The 22,347-nt window shown below is 39.4% G+C and overlaps 1 protein-coding gene across 2 annotated transcripts in view; it reads left to right on the forward strand.

The window, feature by feature from the left end:
* Nucleotides 1-22,347, forward strand: part of fstl4 (follistatin-like 4) — an 822,703-nt gene that overhangs the window by 782,098 nt on the left and 18,258 nt on the right. The window contains exons 11-14 of one of the 2 annotated variants that reach the window (XM_039774631.1): nucleotides 959-985; nucleotides 4,846-4,964; nucleotides 14,570-14,719; nucleotides 20,577-20,684. In XM_039774631.1, coding sequence (XP_039630565.1) covers nucleotides 959-985; nucleotides 4,846-4,964; nucleotides 14,570-14,719; nucleotides 20,577-20,684 — 404 coding nt within the window. The remainder of the gene's footprint in view (nucleotides 1-958; nucleotides 986-4,845; nucleotides 4,965-14,569; nucleotides 14,720-20,576; nucleotides 20,685-22,347) is intronic. The other variant, XM_039774632.1, reaches the window with a different exon arrangement.

Here is a 22,347-nt window from a genome sequence, read left to right on the forward strand (position 1 = left end):
AAAAGAGAAAAAAGGTGTGTGTTTATGAGTATGTCTGCTGCCTGCATGTGTTCTGGTGTCTGCTTCTTAAATCTTTTACTGGCCACATCGTTTTGTAAAGGTGCCAAATAATTTAATAACTCGGTGCAGCACTTTTTTTTTTTCCTCAACTTTACTTCACACTATTATGTGAATCCTTGTCTTATAACTAGTGCTTCAGGAGCAAACCAGTTTCCTATTGGGAACATAGCCAGGTTCCAGTTTTGCATTGATCTTCTAAAGATGAATGCAAGTTCAATGTACACCTTAGACAAATTGAATGTGGTAGGTTAGCTCATTTTAGCTAAGCCTATTTTGAAGGAGGTATTTGATTCTGAGATCTTAGGGGCACAAGACTAAGGGTTCATGTCTCCTCTAGAATTGATATCAAGCACAATTACACGCCTTGCCAAGGATAGTTTGTACATCTTGCTGACTGGGCCATTTCATTCTGAATGGCTCCTGAAATGAGAAGCTGCTGTAAACAAGCAGCAGTAAAATTTGGGGATTGATGAGAAGCTTGAATGTGTTCATCATAGCAAGCCAACTGTGAAATGAGAAGCCCAGTCCTGGCTTTTGGGGATGATAATGGGCGAAATGAATTTTGCGGGTGCGTCCAGAAGGGGTTTTACAGAGCAGGTGGACATATTTGCCGTATTTGTTCAGCCGGGAACAATACTGACATATAAAAGCTAAAATGCATTTTTGTTGACACTTGACTTTTTATGTCTCACAGTACTGTCTCGGGGTAAGTTACTCATAATGTGCAGTTTATTTCTTTGTTTACTTTATTCACACTAGTACTGCTTAGTTTGAACATCTAGACAGTGTAAATTTACATAATTTAACCTTTTATTTAATCTCAACTGATATAAATAAAATACCTTCATTATTTCTGATCTTTTTTTCTCCCACTGCTTTCGATTCCCTACTGCTGCAGTTGCAAACATACTGTGGCGAGAGGAAGGTATAAAAGATTTCTCCTGTTGTAGTGGTTTTGTGTGCTTGTCTTCTTTAAATTCTTTAAATTGAATAACTCCATGCTTGCCTCCTTGGCCCTGTTTATTCCTTCCTCCTTTGGAAAATTGCACCAGATTTTAAAATACACCAGAAGGTCAAGTGCTGTCACAAAAATGTGTTTTCAGCTTTTAAATCACTTTAAGAATTCGAAACAGTGTCACTTACATAGGATTTCTGTCTACCGCTTTCTATTACACAACATTGATTATTGTGCCTAAAATAAGTAAAACCACTCGAGCTCATTGCTTGTCACAGAAGTAGTATCCGCTGTCAATGGAAACCATTGGGTATTTGGCAGGATCAGACCTTCGCTTTGATTTGGGCTTAATTGGAGATGACGGTACGACTGCTGCCATGTGCCCTGCTGCCAGTAGAAGCAAGGGTTAACAAAAAGCTGAAAACTGTTTTGTAACAGTGCGGTACCCCCATGGGTAGACCTACCAGCTCTTCTTTTTCTCCTTCTTTGTTTTTTGTGTTGTTGCCTGATAATTGCATGTGTTTACTGGCGTTTATTTGCTGTCATGAAATCTATACATTTTTTATTTCTAAAAACTTTAATACAAATGATTAGAATTGCTGTGTCCCACTCTGGACAGACCGAAGGGAACTGGAGGCTTTCTCTCTCTGCCTGCACCCAAACACACACACACTTGAACACGCACAGACCAAGAGACAAACATTTGATATTTCTCTTTTCACTTTCACTGTGGTAAAAGAACACGGACATGTTAAATGATTAGTTTAAGATCACCAGAACATTAGTGGCACAAATTGTATCTGCAACAGTGAGATCGGAATTTATATAAAATTAAACCTACTGAAATTCACCAAAGGGTGTTAACTTGGGCAGATCAGTAAGCTGGTTGGGTACCCATCTTGTATAAAGTTTACGGTACCCCAGATCATCATGCACTATGGCATGTGCAGATCCTTAACTGATTACCAAATGTGCGGCAACAGCGGGCAACATCGATGTGGGCTTGTATGTGCAATGCTGATGATCGACTAGATTGAGCTTCATCAGTTACACTCGTTCTTCGCACATTAAACCTTTCCACTCTTTCATAAACATTTCGTTGAGTAAAGCTGTTTTTTACTTCCATAGTGAGCCAACATTATTCATGAATTTCAGCTGGTTTCACTCCCTCTGCCCATAGAAATCTCACTACAGTATATTGTTAAACACTTGTATAGATTTTTTTTTTGCCCAAAGATACATACAGATTCCCTACAATAAAGATTTTTTTTCAACAGACAAACAGCAGAACACTGACCTGTATTTATTCAAACTGCCCATAAGCCAATCAGAACATGTTGTATTGCGTCAGCTGTCTGTTACCACATAATTTGCAAATTTCCTTTATTTTCGATTTTCGTTCATATAAATAAAAGAAGGGAGACACAGTCCTACAGCAAGCAACATCTGAAAAGGATATAGGGGTTTATGTCAGCATAAACTTTTTATCATCAAAGCAAGGTGCAGAAGTAATAAAAAAAAAAAATAAGATAGGTTATATCATAAAAATCGTTGGATATAAATTAAGGAATCTTCTGCTTAGACTATATAACACTGCACTGAGACCACATCTGGAGTGTTGTGTGCAGTTCTGGTCACCACGGTACAAGAAAGACATAACCGCACTTGAAGCTGTGCAGAGGAGAGCAACCAGCTGCATTCTGGGACTTAAGTACACGTCTTTCTGTGACAGACTCAGAGAATTAAACCTCTTTAGTCTCAAACAGAGGAGACTGCATGGGGCCCTAATCCAGGTCTTTAAAATCCTCAATGGCATTGTTAAAGTAGGCCCCGCAGAACTGTCAAATTAACAGTGAATCACATACTGAAGTGGAAGCTAAGGGGACCTGCATTTAGGACTGAAGTCAGGAATCACTTCTTTGCTCAAAGAATTGCGAGAATCTGGAACAACCTACCAACACATGAAGTTAAAGCAAAAATCTTACCAATCTTTAAGAAGTGTCTGGTATAATATACTGGGACAGCTTAGCTTTTATGAGCCTGATGGACTGAATGGTCTCCTCTCACTTGTCAAAATCCTAATGTCCTTTTTGATAACAGAAGTATTTTACCAGCATCAGCTGACCCGCATTCAGTGACTGAGCACCTTTGTAATACTTCTACCCTCACCGGTATAAAGATCTGCCCACAGCTGCTAAGAACAAACACTGGGGTAGCAGCTCTCTTTGCCTACTGACACATGCACAGGCACCCATTCACATGGACACAATCTTTCCCTGAAATATACAGTATTGAATTAAAGTCTAAAGCCACCTAAGAACATATGTAATTATGAAAGAATCAAAAAGAAATACATAAAATAAAAGACATACTGTAAAACCTTAACAACCATGCCGATACTCAAGACTGACACAACACCTCAGATAAACGTAAACAGAATAAAGAAAGCGTATACAGGCACCCTTGTTTCAAAGAATTATGTAATGTATATAATCACATATAAAACACATACACTGCAACACTCGACGAAAATCTCATACAAGCACACACCTAATAGTATGTATACAGACACCAGCATTTTTTTAACAAATATCAAATGAATAGGCACTGAAACAGGCAGGAAGCCACAATATGCAGTGCCATTCTGATCAAATTAAATTAGCAACTGAGGAAACTTAGTTAGAACAGCTAGAGCAGGGGTGGGCAAAGGCAGTCCTGGAGGGCCACAGTGGCTGCTGGTTTTTGTTCTAACCTGGTTGCTTAATTAGAAGCCAATCGTTGCCAATAATTTAATTCCGTGGCTTGTTAGTGCTTTAACTCTGCCATGTCAGGTCATTCTCATATCCTACATTTTTTTTCCATTCTTACGGTATCATCCAAAAGCCTAAAACGAATGAGTAATTCTCAGTCCTTCACTTTTTTCTCTTCATTTTCCTTCCAAGTATTTATTTAAACCCATTAGTGCATGATAAATACACATAGAAACAAGCTAAATGGAGAAATGCTGGTTTATTTTGTTATTTGAATCTTATTGCTAATTAGGAGCCATTAAAAACTGAGAAAACAGCTGATTAAGACTAAAGTAAGCAATAAGGGTTCAAAATCTTACTGAGCGAGACAAATAAAATGAAGCAGAAGTGTTACATAAGCAAGAAGTGCTTCTTATTAAGCAACTGGGTTGGAACAAAAACCTGCAGCCACTGCGTCCCTCCAAGAACGACTTTGCCCACCCCAGAGCTACAGAGATAAAACACTCAATGGAAAACGTCAAAAAAAAAAAAAATGGGAATGTAAACTGTAGGTTACTCTGAAAGTATATATCAAAGAGACTCCGTTTGCTGCTTTTTGCAAGGTCTGGAGAAAAGTAGCTGAGACATGTGAATGGAAAAATTAATATTATTATTACATAGAAAAATATTTAACTTTGAAGAGTAAAAACTAATGAAAACAAATCCACTTTGATTTAAAAAAAAAAAACAAAAATGAATCCTTTGAGAAAGTATCTATAGCCTCATTTGTCACGACACACCTAAACATGCAGCTGTATAACACAATGTGATTAGAAGTCTGAGCATTAAAAACTCGGAGATCTCCTCTGAGCGCTGTGCAGGTGTTCCCCATGAGTTCATTTGAAATTCATTTCCAGTATCGATGGGAAGTCCTGTAGAGCACTAGAAGTACAAAACTACCTCATGAAAGCAAAAGACCCTTGAAAGCAAATCCAAGATAAGGACATTAAAAGGCGGCAACCAGAGAAGGGGATTATGCAATTGTGAAAGCCCTGGTTGTTGCCAACGTGTAAGCACTAACTTGTTTCCTTGCTCTTCCAGGTCTGAGTGTGGGCAACATGTTCTACATCTTCTCTGATGATGGAGTCACCATCCTGCAGCCAAATGAATGTGAGATCCAAAGGCAGATCAAGCCAACAGAGAGGATCATGGCAAGCTATGTAAGGATTCACGTGGGTGTACTTTGTACTAAAGTGTGCTAAAAGTTTAGTTCTATATGTGTTGTGCATTCCGCTCATTTCCAGATTCTGTGTGGCTTTATGCTATGTGCTGCTTAGGAATATATGTGTGAGGTTCAAATTTACCTTTTATTAATTCTTGCACTCATCATTATTTATGCAAAATAAATAATTTCTAGGTAAACTATGAATATGAAAGCATATGAATGACAGAAACTATTGTGTTTCCCAATGAAATCCCCCAATGGCAAAGCATAAAAAGAAACGAGACCAGCATCCAGAAGCAGATTTTGAGGAACACCATGTCTCACTAGTGCCAGGATTGAAGGAGCCCTGTTTTCAGGTTTTCACACGTCTGATCTGATAACTTTCAACTACTTAAGAGCAGTTTTCCGACAAATAAATTTATAGCAAAATCTGAGCTAATATCTAAATGCCTAATAATGGTAGCATTTCCTGCAACTGGACAGAATTAGAATATATTAACACAAGCTGAAGCTGATTCTGTGCTCTGAATGAGGGAGAATTAGACATCATTTTTAAAGGTGATTTTTGGAAGTAAGATTCCAGTTGAACGATGTCTCTAAAACTTTACAATGGACGGAAAGTTTGAAATCAGTCTAATTCTGAAAAAAAATTTAATTTAAATGTTTTTTTTGCATTAGTATGGAGCAATGCAGATAATTGACAATTTATTAATTATATTTTGTATTACCTGTGGAAATGCTGTAAGTTTTTCAATAAAGACATGATAACAGGGTATGCAGGACAAGTTATAGATTTAGTTTTAGAAATCAACTGTAAAAAGTTCTTCTCTTGCCATTATTTTAAATATTCTAAGGCAGGGGTCCTCAATCCCAGTCCTGGAGAGCCGCAGTGGCTGCAGGTTTTTGTTCTGACCTGGTTGCTTAATTAGAAAGCAATTCTTGCCAATAAAGCACTAACAAGCTATGAAATTAAATTAACTCTGCTATGTTAGGTCATTCTCATATCCTAGATTTTCTTTCCCTTTCTATCATGTAAATGATTTGAAGGCTAAAATAGACGAGTAATTCTCAGTCCTTCACTTTTTTCTCTTCATTTTTCTTCCAAGTATTTAATTAAACCCAATAGTGCAGATAAATACACACAGATGTAAATGTAAATAAGCTAAATGGAGAAATGCTGCTCTCTCTTGTCATTTGCATGTTATTGATAATAAGGAGCAATTAAAATAGCTGTTTAAGACAAAATTAAGCAATAAGGGCTCAAAATCACTAAAGTGAAGCAGAAGTGTTACTTTAGCAAGAAGTGCTTTTTATTAAGCAACTGGGTTGGAGCAAAAACCTGCAGCCACTGCGGCTCTCCAGGACCGTGATTGAGGACCCCTGATCTAGGAGATAATGCTCAAAAAGTGGTGTATTGTAATTTACATCTGCCAGATTCAGAAGCTGACTGGCACTGACCATGATTGCTGTCTACATTATTAATAAAGAAATCCATAAAGGGGAATTACATCCCAGATTTCATATCAGTTGTCCCAAATAAAATGAAAATAAAAAATGTCATATATTAATCTTAAGTTATCAAAGTGTGCATTGCAGAGAGTTTTCTTATAAGGTTTAATACGTTGTGAGAAACTTGCAACTTTGCAGTTCTCCATTTATACTGTCATTTCTGCCATAAACATTTAGGACTCTGTGTTTTTAAAAATATGAAAATGAAAATAATTAATTTTCATTTCTAATAAAAAAAATCAAACAATCTGAAAAGCCACACACAGAGGGATGGGCAATATGCTGTAATGGTAAATGAATCTCAAGAAATTTAAATGGAAAGTTTCCTATATTTTTTACCAAAATCTACTAATATCCTGTCGGATGACCGTGAGACAGGACACTCCTGCTGATATATAAACATAAAGGGATTACGGTCTCAAATGTAAGAAAAGAAAGCCCTCATGGAGATAGTACTGACTGAAACAGGGGTCGTTACTTAGCTGTAAAAACAACTCCTACTATATACCCTCACTGGACTAATTCATTGGGATCTTAAGTAATATATAACTACAAAAGAAGTTTGAGTCAGTGGAACTGTACATAAAGTTCATTTGGTGGACCTACTTAATATCAATTAGTATTATTTAATACCAGCAACTATTTTTTGTGATCAACTTTTTATTAAATAAAGACGAATTAACAGGATATATCAATAAACGGGCATAGCGAACAAAGTAACCCAACATGCCCACTCCCACCCACCAGTAACTATGTTATTGACGCGCCCAAACATTATTGCCTGACGCAGTGGTCCTCAATTCCAGTCCTGGAGGGCCCCAGTGGCTGCAGGTTTTCATTCTAACCCTTTTCTTAAATTAGTGACCTGTTTTTGCTGCTAATTAATTTCTTTTGAATTCATTGTAATTGACTTGCTCTTGAAGACTCAGACTCTTTAATTGTTTCTTTTTCCTTAATTAGCGGCCAAACAATAATGAGACACAAAAATGACACAAAACAGGACCAGCAAACTATATCCATCATACAATATCTGAAAATAAAGAAAGATGAAGGTCTCAGAAATGTTGATCTGCTCAGGTCCCCAAAATATTTGAACAGAGATCTTAGAAAAGAGAAAATCTGCACTTTCAGAAATGTCTGCTATTGCACAATGCGAGCAACAACAAGCCATGGAATTAAAGAACAGGTTTGATTAATAACACGAATCAGAGCCCTAATTAAGCAGTTGGTTAGAGTTTGAGGCCCTGACTTAGTTGGTCTTCTGTTAGTTGACTCATTTCACATTTCATTTCTGTTTTGGTTCCATTTAAGGAAGGAAATGAAGCAATTCAAAGGAATGATGAAGAAATTCAGGGGAACAAATCTTTAAAAATAAGCCAATTCAAAGAAGGTAATTAGCAGCAAAAACTGGTCACCAATTAATTAAAGGGTTAGAATGAAAACCCCGTAGCCACTGTGGCCCTCCAGGTCCAGAGTTGGGGACCCGTGGCCTGACACAAGGTTATTTGTTTTAGTAAAATGCATTCATTTTCTTTTTGATAATTCAATTTAAGGACATGCAATTCATAAATCACCTGAGACCTGACCAAGTTCTGAATTATCTAAGTATTTTCTTCCCCACTTTGTAAATCAAATCTGTTCCTGAGAACCCATTCACAAGATGAATGTTTGTAATGCTAATAGATAATTTGCACGATTTAAAATGGCCACAAAAATGTTCCAGATTTTTGCTCAAATAACATCAAAAAAATGAACATAACATATTATTAGCTATCAAAGCCAACACTAAAAAGATAAGGTCTGTTCATCAAATACTGTTGAATAAAGCAGTTTTCTTACAGTTTGTCACTTCAAGTTTCCATGGAATGGCCTTTCTATCTTTTTTGGAGCACATCAGTAACATCCAGCTGTACCTCCGGCCCTTCCCTGTTGCAATGACTGCAAAGATGATCACATGGAAGGTCTACCGGCATTTTTTGTAAAATGTCTCAAACTTGGTCATCTTCATTTCAAAAGCTTCCTAGTTGCTCATATAATGGAAAAAAGTCATTAGTCAGTCATTACGCAAACCACTATATCGTAACACTGGGTCACAAGGGTCTGCTGGAGCCAATCCCAGCCAACACAGGGCACAAGGCAGGAACAAACCCTGGGCAGGGCGCACACACACACATACCAGGGACAATTATAGGATCGGCAATGCACCTAACCTGCATGTCTTTGGATTGTGGGAGGAAACCGGAGCTCCCGGAGGAAACCCACGCAGACACGGGGAGAACATGCAAACTCCACGCAGGGAGCACCCAGGAAGTGAACCAAGGTCTCCTAACAGCGAGGCAGCAGTGCTACCACCGTGCTGCCATGGAAAAGAGTATTAAAACAATTTATTTTGTACACCCTAGTTTTTATAATAATATTGGAATCTTTGTTTTAGGTGAGCACACAGAGGGATTGTTGTAGCCAAATACTGTAAGATCTCTCAAACCTTTGAATTGCTTGACCTTAATTTGTGACATAACAATGAATATTTGTGACCAAAGATAATGAAAGAAACAGGCATCCACCCCGGCAGGATGTTATACTCATCCTGATTTTATTTTTGTCAGGGGCCCTGAACCTGCCATTCACATTTATGAGTTACAGATTGCCCACTTTCACTTAAAGGCTATTAAACCAAGAATTATAAATGGCAGAAAATAATAACAAAAGACCCCAAAAGGGCAACTAATTGACTCACAATGCCCAGAGTTAATAGCCAAAAAATGGCGCTGTCACAAAAGCCAGTTATTTTTAATCTTGTTTATGGCACATGATTTTAATGTTTCTAGCTTATGTGAAATTAGTACATTTTATTTACATTTTAAGTTTACGTTATTACTTTCTATTCCTAATGTGAACAGGCACATTTTCTGAAAATTAAATTAAAGTGAGCCGTGTGTAATTTTGGGTTATTTTCTTTTGGAAGATTTTTTTAAGGTTAGTTGATCAATAAGTCTCTGTCTATTTTCTATTTCTATCTGTCTGTACACCTAAGCAAAAAGAATATATTGTACATACATATATGTGAATAGTGCAAAATAAATATTTATAGTGTTTGACAGTTAATCAAAAAGGCCTAAGGCCCGGTATAGTATGGCCTACTCTGGCTAGACTACCCTGAGCTCCGGTAACAAATGCCATTACATTACAGTTAGTTGAGCTGATTTTTTACTTGCCACTAGCTTCTTGAGTAGAAGTTCTACACCACAGTATCGAATATTGACTCTTCAGTTGAAACAGCTGCATCTTTCTGTGGACTAATAGACCACTACTTTTTCTGAACCTTTTTCTTTCCATTACATGATAACATGAAGACAGAGCCCTAAAGCATCAGGTGTGGATGACATTCCAGCACATTACATGTCACACTCACACACGCAGTCATATTCACTTGTACTGCTTTAATTCTTCATCACAAGCTAACCTGCCAGTCACTGCTTTGGAATGAGCTAATAATCCAGAATTATCCAGCAATACACCTCATGGTCAAGCAGAATTTATACAACCTGCAGTAACGTATCTTAGGGAAGGAAGTGAACTTGTGGTCTCAGGAACTGTCACACGCATCACTTTCTCAACTCAATCTCTGGATACATGGAGTTTGAACATTTTCAAGCCCAAATGCTTTTTTTCCAGGTAGATGGTTTCTCTTCATATTCCAGCCATTTGAATGTTAGATTGATTGATTGATATCCAAAAGGTGCCTGTTTTGTGGGTGTTTAATTAGTAATGCTGTGTTCAATCGGCTCTGTCTCCTGGCATCTCCTCCATCCTCTTGAGAACTTCTTGCAACGGCACATATGGAAGTGCCAGCCTGGAGGACTGCCTGAGGAGCCTGAATCGGCGCCAGGTATCGCCGCATGCTACCAGTGGTGACAAGGACACTAGCAAAATGCAAAACTAAAGAAGCATCAGTCAGGAAGAATAAGGAGAGAGCAATTGTCTGTGGCCACCACCTGGAAAATCATTTCCTTTTTTTTTTTGGTTATCTTGCTGTTGCCTCTCCAGTGCACCTGTTGTTACTTTCATTTGCACCAAAGCAGGTGAAGTTGATTTACAATCACTTATGCTTCCTAACTGAATAGATTGATATCCCTGAAGCTTAATTGACTTTGTATTAGACTGGGATTATTTAAGTGTTCCCTTCAATTTTTTGCAGTATGTATACATATATAGTTAGAGAAATGGTGAAAACTACTTTTAAATTAAACATTATGTCAGATAAGTACATTACAGAAAAAAATAAACAATGTGACAGCTTGTAATTATGAGAAGAATTTTATCTTCTTTCATACCATATGTATTATAGATAAAAATTTTTGTACATATCTTAATACATTTTAATAAAATTGCAGAATTTAATTTTGTACCTGTGGTTTATAGTTTAATTATAAAAATACATTTTAGTATAGGATAGATAAGGTGACCAGAATTTTTTGGGCCAATCCGGAGACAATTTTGGGCTAGAGGAGCGTAGACTACATACAAAGCGCGAAAGCTTATCACGTGATTTCTCGGCAAAGTTGCAGGATGCAGTAAAGCATAACCTCCGTCAAAACACCACGCATGCGCGCCGAGTTCAAATTATCCTGCTGATGAGACACAGTACATTCAAAAAAGTGAACCAGCTGAAACCGGGGATGAAACAGGGACATGTTTCTGAGTGGGGACAGTTGTCCAAAAACGGGGACTGTCCCCGGAAAACAGGGACGGATGGTCACCTTAGGATAGAAGGCTATTCAGGTGCTCAGTGTAAAAAGTTTTAAAAGGGTTAAAGAAAAAAATAAGTCTGAATTGGCCGATCCAGTAACATGAAATCGGTAGTCGGTATTGTGACGATGCGGGTTCAGCTCCATGCTCCCATCGCTGTTCGGGAGCTCTTGAACCTAACACCGTCGATAATGTCACCGAGATGAGCTAGACAGTGGAGGCAACAACAACTGAGCAAGGGGATGGTTTAAAAAGTGCAAAAGTGCTTTTATTAAAACAGTCAACAAAAAGTGTTCAAATAAATAGTGCAGTCATTCAAAGTTCAATAAATACTCCAATAAAAGAAAAACGTGGAGGTTAAAAACACTACAAAAAAAAATCCTTTTAAAACGAGGTTAAAACATTCTCTAGGAAGCAGTCTTTAAAACAATGCCAAGCCCAGTGCTCTTCTACGCTAGTGACTCTCCTGCTTATCCCGGCTTATCCCGGTTGGGCTTTAGAGCAGGCGAGACGCCTTCTCAGCAGCTGACCTTCTTTGTTCCTGCTTCTGCCACTTCTGCTACTGGAATACCTACTATCCTTGGCTCCGGTCGGTTCCCCCTGACAGTGACTTGGGAATCCCCTAACGGCCAAGGGGACACCACGTCCCAAGTCCCGACTCCCGCTACCTTCCGCAGAGAGTACTGCACCTTCCGGTCACTCCCGCCCTTCAAATCAAACTCTTCAGGAGCGACCACAACCACTACTTCTCCCAGGTGTTGGCCAAACACCCAGGCTGCCTTCAGCTGCCTGCGAGCGTTCGCTCACTCGCTCTCCTGCACCGACTTGCGCGCTGTCTCTCCTCACGTGCTTCCTGCTACAACCTTCGTTTCATTCTTTTCTTTTTCTTTCCTTTTTTCTGATTCTCTCCCCATCTAATCAACTCGCGCTTCTTTTATATTGCAAGCGGCCATAGCAGCTGCAGCACATTAGCCACAGGAACAATCATGGATGTGGGCAGTCCCTCACCTGTGCACTAGGTGAGAAACGCCCACACCGCAGATCGCCCCGTGGCTTGCTATGGCCACCACGCCCCCTCACTAAGCCACCGCGAGTGCGGTGATTATTTATTTAAAAAACGGCCTTTGCTGAGCGAGCTGTGGACCCATAACACCACAGGTATAAGCCTTTGAAAAGTCTGATCGGAGGATCCCCAGTATCCATGAGGTGCCCAAAAGTGGACTGGAATTAAACCTTGTTTTGGATTTAATTTTTCTGAGATATGTTTACGCTCCCTACATTTTTATTTTACAAAGCACATTCTAAAAATGGATATGCACAGAATCACCACTCTTCCGATCCTTGAGCATTGACAAGTATTCTAATGAGTGAGCAGTGTGTGTATTTTGGTTAAAAATTAACATGATTCTCCTTACAGTGTACGTCTGGGGCTGTGTAAATTCCAATATGCAAAAACATGTCTCGGATTTCAACATTTTTGTATCTCTTGAAATCCAGAACTAAGCTCAGTTATGTATTTTATATCATGAGCTGAAGATCCCAGCATTTAGAGACCGGACATAATCCTGTAGGTTCTGAAGTGCACATTCATTCCTTTGTTGCTTTGTAAGCACTGCCATTGCTAGAACACTTCCACATGAATCCTTCTTTTTAGAGCAGTAAAGCAAAGCAGAGATCAAACATTCAGGTGGCACATTGTTTTTTGTGCTATCCACTGTTTAAATCAGTTTAGTTTGATTTCATGTATTTTATATACATCTTCCCATGCAAAAAAAAATTGAAGAAGGATGCAAAGTTTGTTGCATACTCAGCTCTCTGCTCTCACACCTCCTGGTCACAAATTACCTGAGCATACAGTAAGATACACGAAGGAGCACATCAAGCCCTTTTTCCACACCTCATGGAAGCCAGGTTTCAAACCCAAGGCCATGCATGGACCTTTATGTGGAACGAGCAGATTGTTTAAAGATTTTAGATCTGTTTTCTATCTTGTCCTCCTTTTATACATTTTATGTTGAATTTGGCTTACTATAAACTAAGGCATACAAGTACCTATGTTAAATCAGATTTTGTGTGTCAATTGGACAGATGAGAGCAACACTGGGCCACCACCATGTGCACACTTTGTGCTCCTTAGACTATAAATATAACACCAGGTCATGTCACTTTTGGAAATTCTCAGATGATTCTGCACTAATGGAGTGTATTGAAAGGAGAGATGAGACAGAACATAGGAGTCAGGTGGAGAACTTTGTTTCTTGGTGAAGTAAGAACTGTCTGCAGTCTAACATCAGCAAAACCAAAGAACTGGTTATTGACTTTCTCGTTGTACTGAAAAGCCTCTACGTCAGGTCACTATTCAGGGAGTTTACGTGACCGTGGTAACACTAAATCAATGACAGGCTGGGCTGGCCTCATAACACAGAGGCGCTATATATACGAAAGCGCAGGGCAGGCCCATTTTCCTTAGGAGATTGTGTTCGGTTAATGCAGGTAGGGACATCCTTTGCATGCTCTATGACAGCCAGCCCAGTTTTCCAAATTGTGTTGTGCTGTGCCAGTTACATCAGCCCACCAAATAAACTAGCTAAAAAAAATACTTTAGACCCTGTGGAGAGAAGGAGAGAATGAAAACAAGACAACGTGCCATTATGAACAATGCTGCACATCCTCTTTGTGAGACACTAGCATTGAGAACTTTCAGCCAACAAATTATTCATAAGAAGTGTGTAAAAAAAAAAAATAAATACCAACAGCAATACGCCTACCTAATGCTTCACTGGGACTGGGACTGCCAAGTCAGACTAGTGTGTATTTGACAGGGGTTTGTTTTCTGTCATAATATGAGTGGTTTGTTGTTTGTCACAATATAATTATATTTAAATTTTCATTTAATCAAGCGTCTGTAAAAAGACAGAATTCCCCTCTGGGGACAAATAAAGTTTCATCCAGTTATGTATATATCTTTCTGTTATGCGGTAAAATATCTTTAAAATAAAGTATTCTTCAGTTTGGTTTTGACATTACAGACCATACTGAATAGGGATGAGACTGAATGATTGATTGAAAGGTGAATGCAATGTTGTCTTGCACCGTATGTTTCAAGATGTTTAATGGTCACAGGTTTGGACATTGGATTAACTCCGTTTCACCCCAGCGGTAAGTGCCTTTGAATTGGAGCTGAAGTAAAATTACATAAAGGATGCATTGATTTTTAGTTTGACATTTCTTGAATAGATGAACAATGTATACCAAATGCAGGTCTATTAAAGAAAGGTGAATTTGGCCTGACCCATTAACTAAAGCATTACAAGTTAAACACTGAGCCTTGTTCTCCCTCAGGAAGAGATGTGCCCTAAAGGTGAAGGAGATTCAGTTCAACTCTGCGACTGGGCTTCTGCTGTCAACGTGAGGGACAAGTACATTTACGTCTCACAGCCCATCCAGAACAGAGTGCTGATTATAGATACCCAAGCTCAAAAAGTGGTGCAGGCAAGTACTCATTTTCTTATTTTGTTTTACAAGATTCGAAATTGCAGAGGGTCAGAGAGCATGTGCACCGGAGATGGAAAGCCATTATTTATCTATAGTATGAGTGAAGTTTAATGGCTATGTTGGATTCCCTGAGCACCAGGCTTGCACTAGCATTGACCTTGACAGGGCACCTTTTTATGTGGGCGGTAAATTCATTATCGAGACATAGTCAGTGTCTTTTTTATTTCTTCTCCTTAAAGATAACATTTTTACTTCCAAGGCATCACTTGTTTTTTTTATTTTACAATGTATTACTCTGGTACTACAATGGATATGGCAAAGAAGTCAGAGATACAGAGGATATGACGGCTGGGGTGTAGAGACACATGTTGGTTTGGAGTATAGTAACACCTCAGTTAAGGAAGTAGACGTAAGTTCATTATCAGAAACTTTAACGACTATACAGTTGCTACAGGAGGAATATGAATACATACAGGGGCTAGGAGGTGTTGCCATCTGCCATCTCCTTACTTGACCACACCGTCCAATGCTACTTCAGCCACCATACAGGAGTTTCCACTTCTCCTTCCATACGACTCCTCACACTCTCTTCTGCCTCATCCACTGCCTATATATTTACGTCACCAGCTCTGCCTTGCACCTCACTTCTGGTCAGAGGCAACACCATCTGCCTCTTTCTCCCCATCACTTGCCGGTGGCCATGCCCCAAGATTAATGGATTTTGACGCCCGGCAAAGTGTTGCCGCTTGCAGGCCACCTATCTACGCTCCCACTTCCACTCTCTGCACTGACTCCGCCAATGACTCGGTGCTCACCCCAATGATTTTAGTATGTGGCATGTCTTTTAACCACCTCCTATCCTATTTATCATGCGTATTCCTATTTCTAAAGATATTGCTTTATGTTTTTGTGATGTAACTGAGCAAATTTTATTTATTACTTTATAAAAATGTAAATAACTACAGTAAGTGTGAAATAACTAAGCTCTTGCGTCAAATAAATTCCCATTCTGCAGTATGCAGAATATCAACGACAAACAAGTATTCCATGTAAAGAAGTTGTATAATGAATACTGCAGCACTTTTGGGAAAGCTGATAAAAGAGGTTATTATTGGGGGGGAAAAGGTGACACAGAAATGAGTGTTACCTCTCCGCTTCAGAGTCCTTGTTTTTAATCCCAGCATGGGCACAATCTCTGTGGTGTTTGCACTTTCTCTACATCTCAATGAAGTTCTCTTCAGGTACTCTGCCTTTCCAAAAGTGTGTGTATTGTTAGAGTCCATGTTAAATACTAGACCAGAACACTCTTAAATCGTTTGAAAAGTTATATGCCACTTTTTTCAACTCAAAACTATTCACATAAGCATTTTTAGCAGCAAGCAGTTTAGAAAGCTCCTGCATGCAGCAGTTTTTGACCATTTTCAGTCCAATGCTTGTTCAATTAAAATCAATGGTAATACCCCTTAAACGCTGGTAAAGGAAAACAAAGAGCGTTTTAGAAGGTTTTTTTATAGGAAGCCAGCTGCCTCCTCCTGGATAAAGTGGCTTATTAAAACTAAAAGAACAAATGCCGATGTTCTGCATACATGTGCTTCGGTCGTCTAGTGACAGCTACTGAGGGAGAGGTCAAGTGTGCACGTGCCATAGAAAAACCAGCACTCTCCAAAAAAGGGATTGGGCACCAATCGGGTTACCCTGTTTATTATCAATAACAGAAAAGACGGCTGTGTGGCCTAAAAAGAGAACACGTGGGGAGGTGTGGTTCACCTTAACAAACAGAGGCTACCTGGGAGCTCTGTTCTCAGTAAGCATCTGGTCAATGTGTAACACCAGCATCCGGGAATGATTCCTTTTTGTACTGACTAGACTTGAAGAAGCGGGCCTCCTAGAGGCTTTGAGGGGTGGCCAGGCATATTCCTTGGGTGTCCGCTCATTCCTAAAGGTAAAGGAAAAGATTACAGTTAGAGTCAGCACCCCCGTCTCATTATAGGGTGAAACTTCTTACCTCCTTAAAGCTCGCAAAATGTTTCCCAGATGCACTTCTGTGACACTTGCAATCAAGTGACAAGAATTCAACAAAAGTTATGAATATATATTTAGTTTTAACCAGGTTAAAGTTTAGTGCAGATGTTTTAACTTGTGATGCGTGAGTCACTGTCTTGCACATGAGAGAAGACGCTGAGTCCAAAGGCTTTAAGAAAACCAACTTTATTCACATCAAAACAGGTACAGTCAAAATATTTATTCAAATGGGAACTACCACTTCAATAAACGCAAAAACAGCAAACAAGCTACAGGGCCAGCTCAATGGCCGGGTTAGAATGTTCCCTGCATCAGCCATCGAGCGACAGTTGTCTTAGGGGGGCAAACCTGGAATTGCCTCGGTTGTGCCACGAACCTGCAGATGTCTCAGCGACGGACAATAATCCCTCGAAAGACGGATCAATTTCGTTTCAGTGTGCAGCACTGTTGAGGAGGGTCTGAAAAGAGCCCAAAAATCTCACAAACTTATAAGCAGAGAGGTAGCGCAGAGATGGCATTCCTTCCTTACAGCGCCACTTGTATGGGGTCGCATGTTCTGCCCGTGCATTTCTTCTTTGATCAGTATTATGAGTGAAAGAGCTGAACTGAGTATTATTACCTGCTTTAACCCTGATTACTGGAATGTGTCAACAATACTGTTCAATTAGGAAAATATTCTTAGTTCTTCATTAAATAATTAACATCCATCTTCATTGCCAGATATCAGCCTGTGAGTGAACACTGGCCTCTGCACCACCAGATCACACTGTTTCAAAATATCTTTAGCAAATGACTGAATTAAAACTAAACATATACTTTAATAATAGGTTTCTGTTGCTGGATTGCATGCAGCACACTTTTCTGTTTAACTGTGTGATTGAACCACCCAGCACATTTGCCTTACTGGGTTGCCAGTGACCCTAAACTGAGAAGATTAAATTTTCCCCTCAGCATATGCAGGATTAAATATATATGAATTTAAAGTATGTTGAATTCTTTTGAGTTGATTACCACTGTGCATGATAACCCCTTCCTCACTAGATGACAGGATCATGCGATTACATGATGTTGCACCGACCACAGCAACTCATATTTTTTTTGAGAAGTAGCGCAATTTTCTCACATATCTATTTACTTACATGTGTAATCCTGATATTCTACAGGATGCTGCCCAAGATTCTGGAATTGTCGTCTTGACTCCCTGTGCCGCAGGACTGAGTAAACCCAATTTGTGCAGTCACAATGCTGATGACACGTACTGCCATGGGCAGTTCAATACCTCTCCCGGGACACTTGGTGGCAGCCTCCTTGGTTGACGGTGATTCCCCAACCACCCACAGGGCTCCATGGGAGATGGAGTCCTCCACAATCTGGTTGGGGGCTCGGATGGCCGCTAGGGGGAGCTACATGCACTCAGCAGCCTGGCTGGACGAATCTTGTGTATCACCCGTGGGCACACACACGTCTTCCCCGTGATCCACAGGCAATACACAGTCCACAAGCACTATTCCACCACACAGCAAAAACCTTTCCTTTAACCACCACTCCTCCACAAGCGTAGTTCTCCTCCTCCTGACCCTGGCTCCCTGAGTGGTGGTGGCTGGCCCTTTTTATAACCCACCCAGAAGTGTTCCAGGTGCTTGATTCGTCCTGCCAGGCTGCTGAGTCCATGCATCTCCCCCTAGTGGCCATCTGAGCCCCCAAGCAGGCTGTGGAGGACTCCATCTTCCATGGAGCCCTGCGGGTGGTTGGGGAATCACCGTCGGCCAGGGAGGCTGCCTTCAAGCGTCCCGGGAGAGGTATTGGACTGCCCATGGGACCCGGCTGTCGTTCACTATATATATATATATATATATATATATATATATATATATATATATATATATATATATAAAATAAAAGATTTAAATTATATATATTTTCTTTTTTTTTGGAAATGGCCTAAGTCCTGCTCTTTATCCCGTCGCTCATGCTGCCTGCCCATTTGCCAAAACGTAACATTCTGCAATGCATCATAAAACTGCAGCCAGAAACAAACACTAGGCAGGCTGCCCTTCTCTCATTCCTCTCTTATTTCAGAATGACAAAATGAAGTCAGCCAGAATATTATTAGATTGGATTAATAGGATCTGCCATAATAAAGAAAGAGAAAATTGCCATTATTTTATTAGTTTTATTGCCCAATATTTGCACTGTCGGAATGAAGTCATATTTTCTTTTATCACCATATATGCTGGATAAGAGTATTTCTAATAATAACAACAGTAATAAACTAATAATAGTGTAAGCATCTGAATCCTAATCCACTTCTCCAGACACTTAAATTTAATACTGTTATCTGCATGATAGAAATTCAACCCATAAAACTAACAAATGACAAATCCATCACAGCCATCTAAAATGCTACAGCAGAGTATCGGAAATTATTCTGGAATCATGACAAGTACTTGACCTCTTGACTGAAAAACTAATGTGCATATCTTCATATCACTAGGCAGTAGATGGCTGAGAAATTCATCTTAGGTTGTTCCTGACTTGTTTTTTCTGAAATAAAGGGACTTGCTACTTTTAACTTAATTACTGCATTAGGGTAACCACTGTGTAATTCCTTGTGCAGAATTTTAGAAGTATATGATCAAACTTCCTTTCTTATATATATATGTATATTGTGTCTAGGTCCTTTATGAAATACTAGAGTCCTGTTTGGAGTGGGGTCACATCAGTAGCTATGTAGACTTTAGCATTCCATAGCTCTGTAAATTTGGGGATTTGGTGGCATATAGTTAGTTAGCAATAGAGTTCACGTGAACTTGCATCAGCTTTTCTCCTTGTACTCTGTCTTAGCCGTCTAAATCACAGAGATGTGTATCTAAGGTAACTCGACAGCTCTATGTTGAGCAAGTATGGGTGTGTACATCAGTGAGCCCTGCAAAGTACTCGTGCACCATCCTAGGTTAGTTTCTGCCTTGTAAGCAATTTACACAAAGAGTGATGGGAATCTGAAACAAACTACCAAGTCAAGCAGTTGAAGTGATTTTAGATTTAAAAGCAACTTACCTATTGTCACGTTCAGGTTTGTGTGCTTTTTATTTTGTAGCTACTGATGTCTTGAGCCTTCTATTGCCACCAATTTGAAAGCTGTTGTTAGCACTGCATCCCGCATTTCTAGAGGTGTGGCTTCAAGGGTCCTGACTCGCGGGTTATCGGTATGACAGGATGAAGGGTCGCCTGGTGGCTCCTTTCGTTATTCGATCTGTAGATGCAACCTCTTAAAAAAAAGTTTTTTTTTAGTGTTTTGCTTTTGTGCTTTGCACATGTTTAATTCAGTTTGACCCTTTTTCACCTCACTACTCCTCAGCAGGACATCTTTTGCCTGACTATAAAAGCTTTAACGAATCAACTGTCTCCTCCCAATTGCTCTTGATGTTTCCAAGATAGATTCCAGATCCTTACAGCTCTAAACTAGGTTAAGATGGTTTGATAATGAATTCATGAATTAGTAATATGCAAAAAAATGTAAAAATTACTTCTGGGCCCAAATAACCGAGAATTAAGCCCAGTGGCTACCTTCTATTTCCTGTGATGGCCTTTTTTATCATACAGTAAGTCTTCAAAGTCTTCAGAATCATTTGTAGTTTGTGGTTTGTGAAGAATAATGCCCTCTTGCACTACGTGTTCTGAACAGCAGAGATTCCATTGGTTTCGAGTTAATTAAATTACAATATGACGTGGATTAGTTCTTTCCATGATACATAGCTGTAGTCCTTGTTGTTAAGTGTTGTGATTGAACATGTGAGCCTCATTAAGGTCCTGTCCTCTCTGTTTTGTAAAGGTCGTAGAAACTGATCCTATTCCTGTGAAGTTGCATTACGACAAATCCCATGACCAGGTATGGGTACTTAGCTGGGGAGATTCCAACAAGACCCACCCTACATTGCAGGTGAGTGACAAATTATAAAGGATCGTGATCCTAAAGGTTTTACTTCTTAAGGGAAAATCTACGAAAAAACAGTAAAAAACATAATTTTATGTGCTAGTTATGTATTTTGTATGTATGCTGTTCCTGGGGTCTCTATTTCAGGAATGGGAAAAAATAAAAAACATAGGGAAATGGCTGACTAGAAAGAGATGGAGGCTGGTAAGTGGCCTGAGTTTAGAAGTGTCAAGAGAGGGGCTATGGATGGCTCAGAGATGTAGAGGCCACTAGCTGGAACTTTAATCTGATAATCCTAAAGCAGGGGTGGGCATAGTCTCTCCTGGAGGGCTGCCATGGCTGCAGGTTTTTGTTCCAACTCATTTGCTTAATAAGAAGCACTTATTGCTCAAGTAACACTTCTGCCTCATTTTAGTTGTCTCGCTCATTAAGATTTTGAACCCTAATTGCTTATTTTAGACTTTAGCCTTATTAACAATAAGATGCAAATGACAAAAGAGACCAGCATTTCTCCATTTAGCTTGTTTCTGTGTGTATTTATTGTGCACTATTTGGTATAATTAAATACTTGGAAAGAAAGTGAAGAGAAAAAAGTGAAGGACTGAGAATTACTCATCCATTTTAGACTTTTGTATGATATCCTTGGAAAGGAAAAAAAAATCTAGGATATTAGAAAGAGCTGAAATGGCAGAGTTAAAGGACTAGCAAGCCATGAATTTAAATCATTGGCAGTGACTGGTTTCTAATTAAGCAACTGGTTTGGAACAAAAACCTGCACCCACTGCGGCCCTCTAGGACTGACTTTGCCCTTCCCTGCCCTATAGCTACAGTAGCTACAGTATACTAGATAAGTCTTCATCCTTCCAGATCAGGAGGGACACATACTGTAGATTTTCTGTTTTTTTATATTGTGGTTCCCATATTATTTTGTTTAAGGCCCTATAAGTATTAGGTGGACTGGCACTGTTTTATTTTAGGTCAGAAGAACATACAGTACTGATTGATGTATGAATGTAGATGAATAGTTTGACCACTAGGGTGGCAACTGGCAAAGCAGGCAGTGTGACACTAAATATTAAGGTTAACTGTAGCTAAAATAATTTGCTCTTTCCCCCAAGAGTGGATTGGTCTTGCCTATTCTACAATGTCACTGAGATGAAGTGTATTCTTCAACATTGCCCAAAGTGGAGTTCTGCATGTCTTGGGGCATAAAGAAGAATGGTCTCCTTTTTTCTTGACTCTGTTTATACAATTTTGTAGTAGCATAAATGGAAGGGGTAGCCCTTCTTGTTTTGGGTGACTGCTTATCTGTGGTTCCTGAGCGAGTGGGGGTCTGGGGGTGATCTAATGGGGCTATTGTGTGGTGTTCCTCCCAGCAATCTTGAATGTCCTGGCAAAAGGACACTTAGCAAACTGTGACAATAAATGTATCAGTTTGTAAACTGACTGTCAGATTGCACATGATAACTAGGTAATTTAAAATGTAACATTTTTTAATTAAATTGATATACGTTATTGTACTGACATAATTCCATTTCCACACATGAACACGAGTAGCCAGTAGTTATACTTCTGTGGAAATTTCCACCTAAATGCAGCGCCCCAGGCACCGCAGTCTGAGGCCCGCCTGACCAGTCCTCTTCACTTATAAGTTGTGATGAAGAGTTTC

This window comes from Polypterus senegalus, chromosome 13, assembly GCF_016835505.1.
Source record: "Polypterus senegalus isolate Bchr_013 chromosome 13, ASM1683550v1, whole genome shotgun sequence".
Classification (NCBI taxonomy): Eukaryota; Metazoa; Chordata; class Cladistia; order Polypteriformes; family Polypteridae; genus Polypterus; species Polypterus senegalus.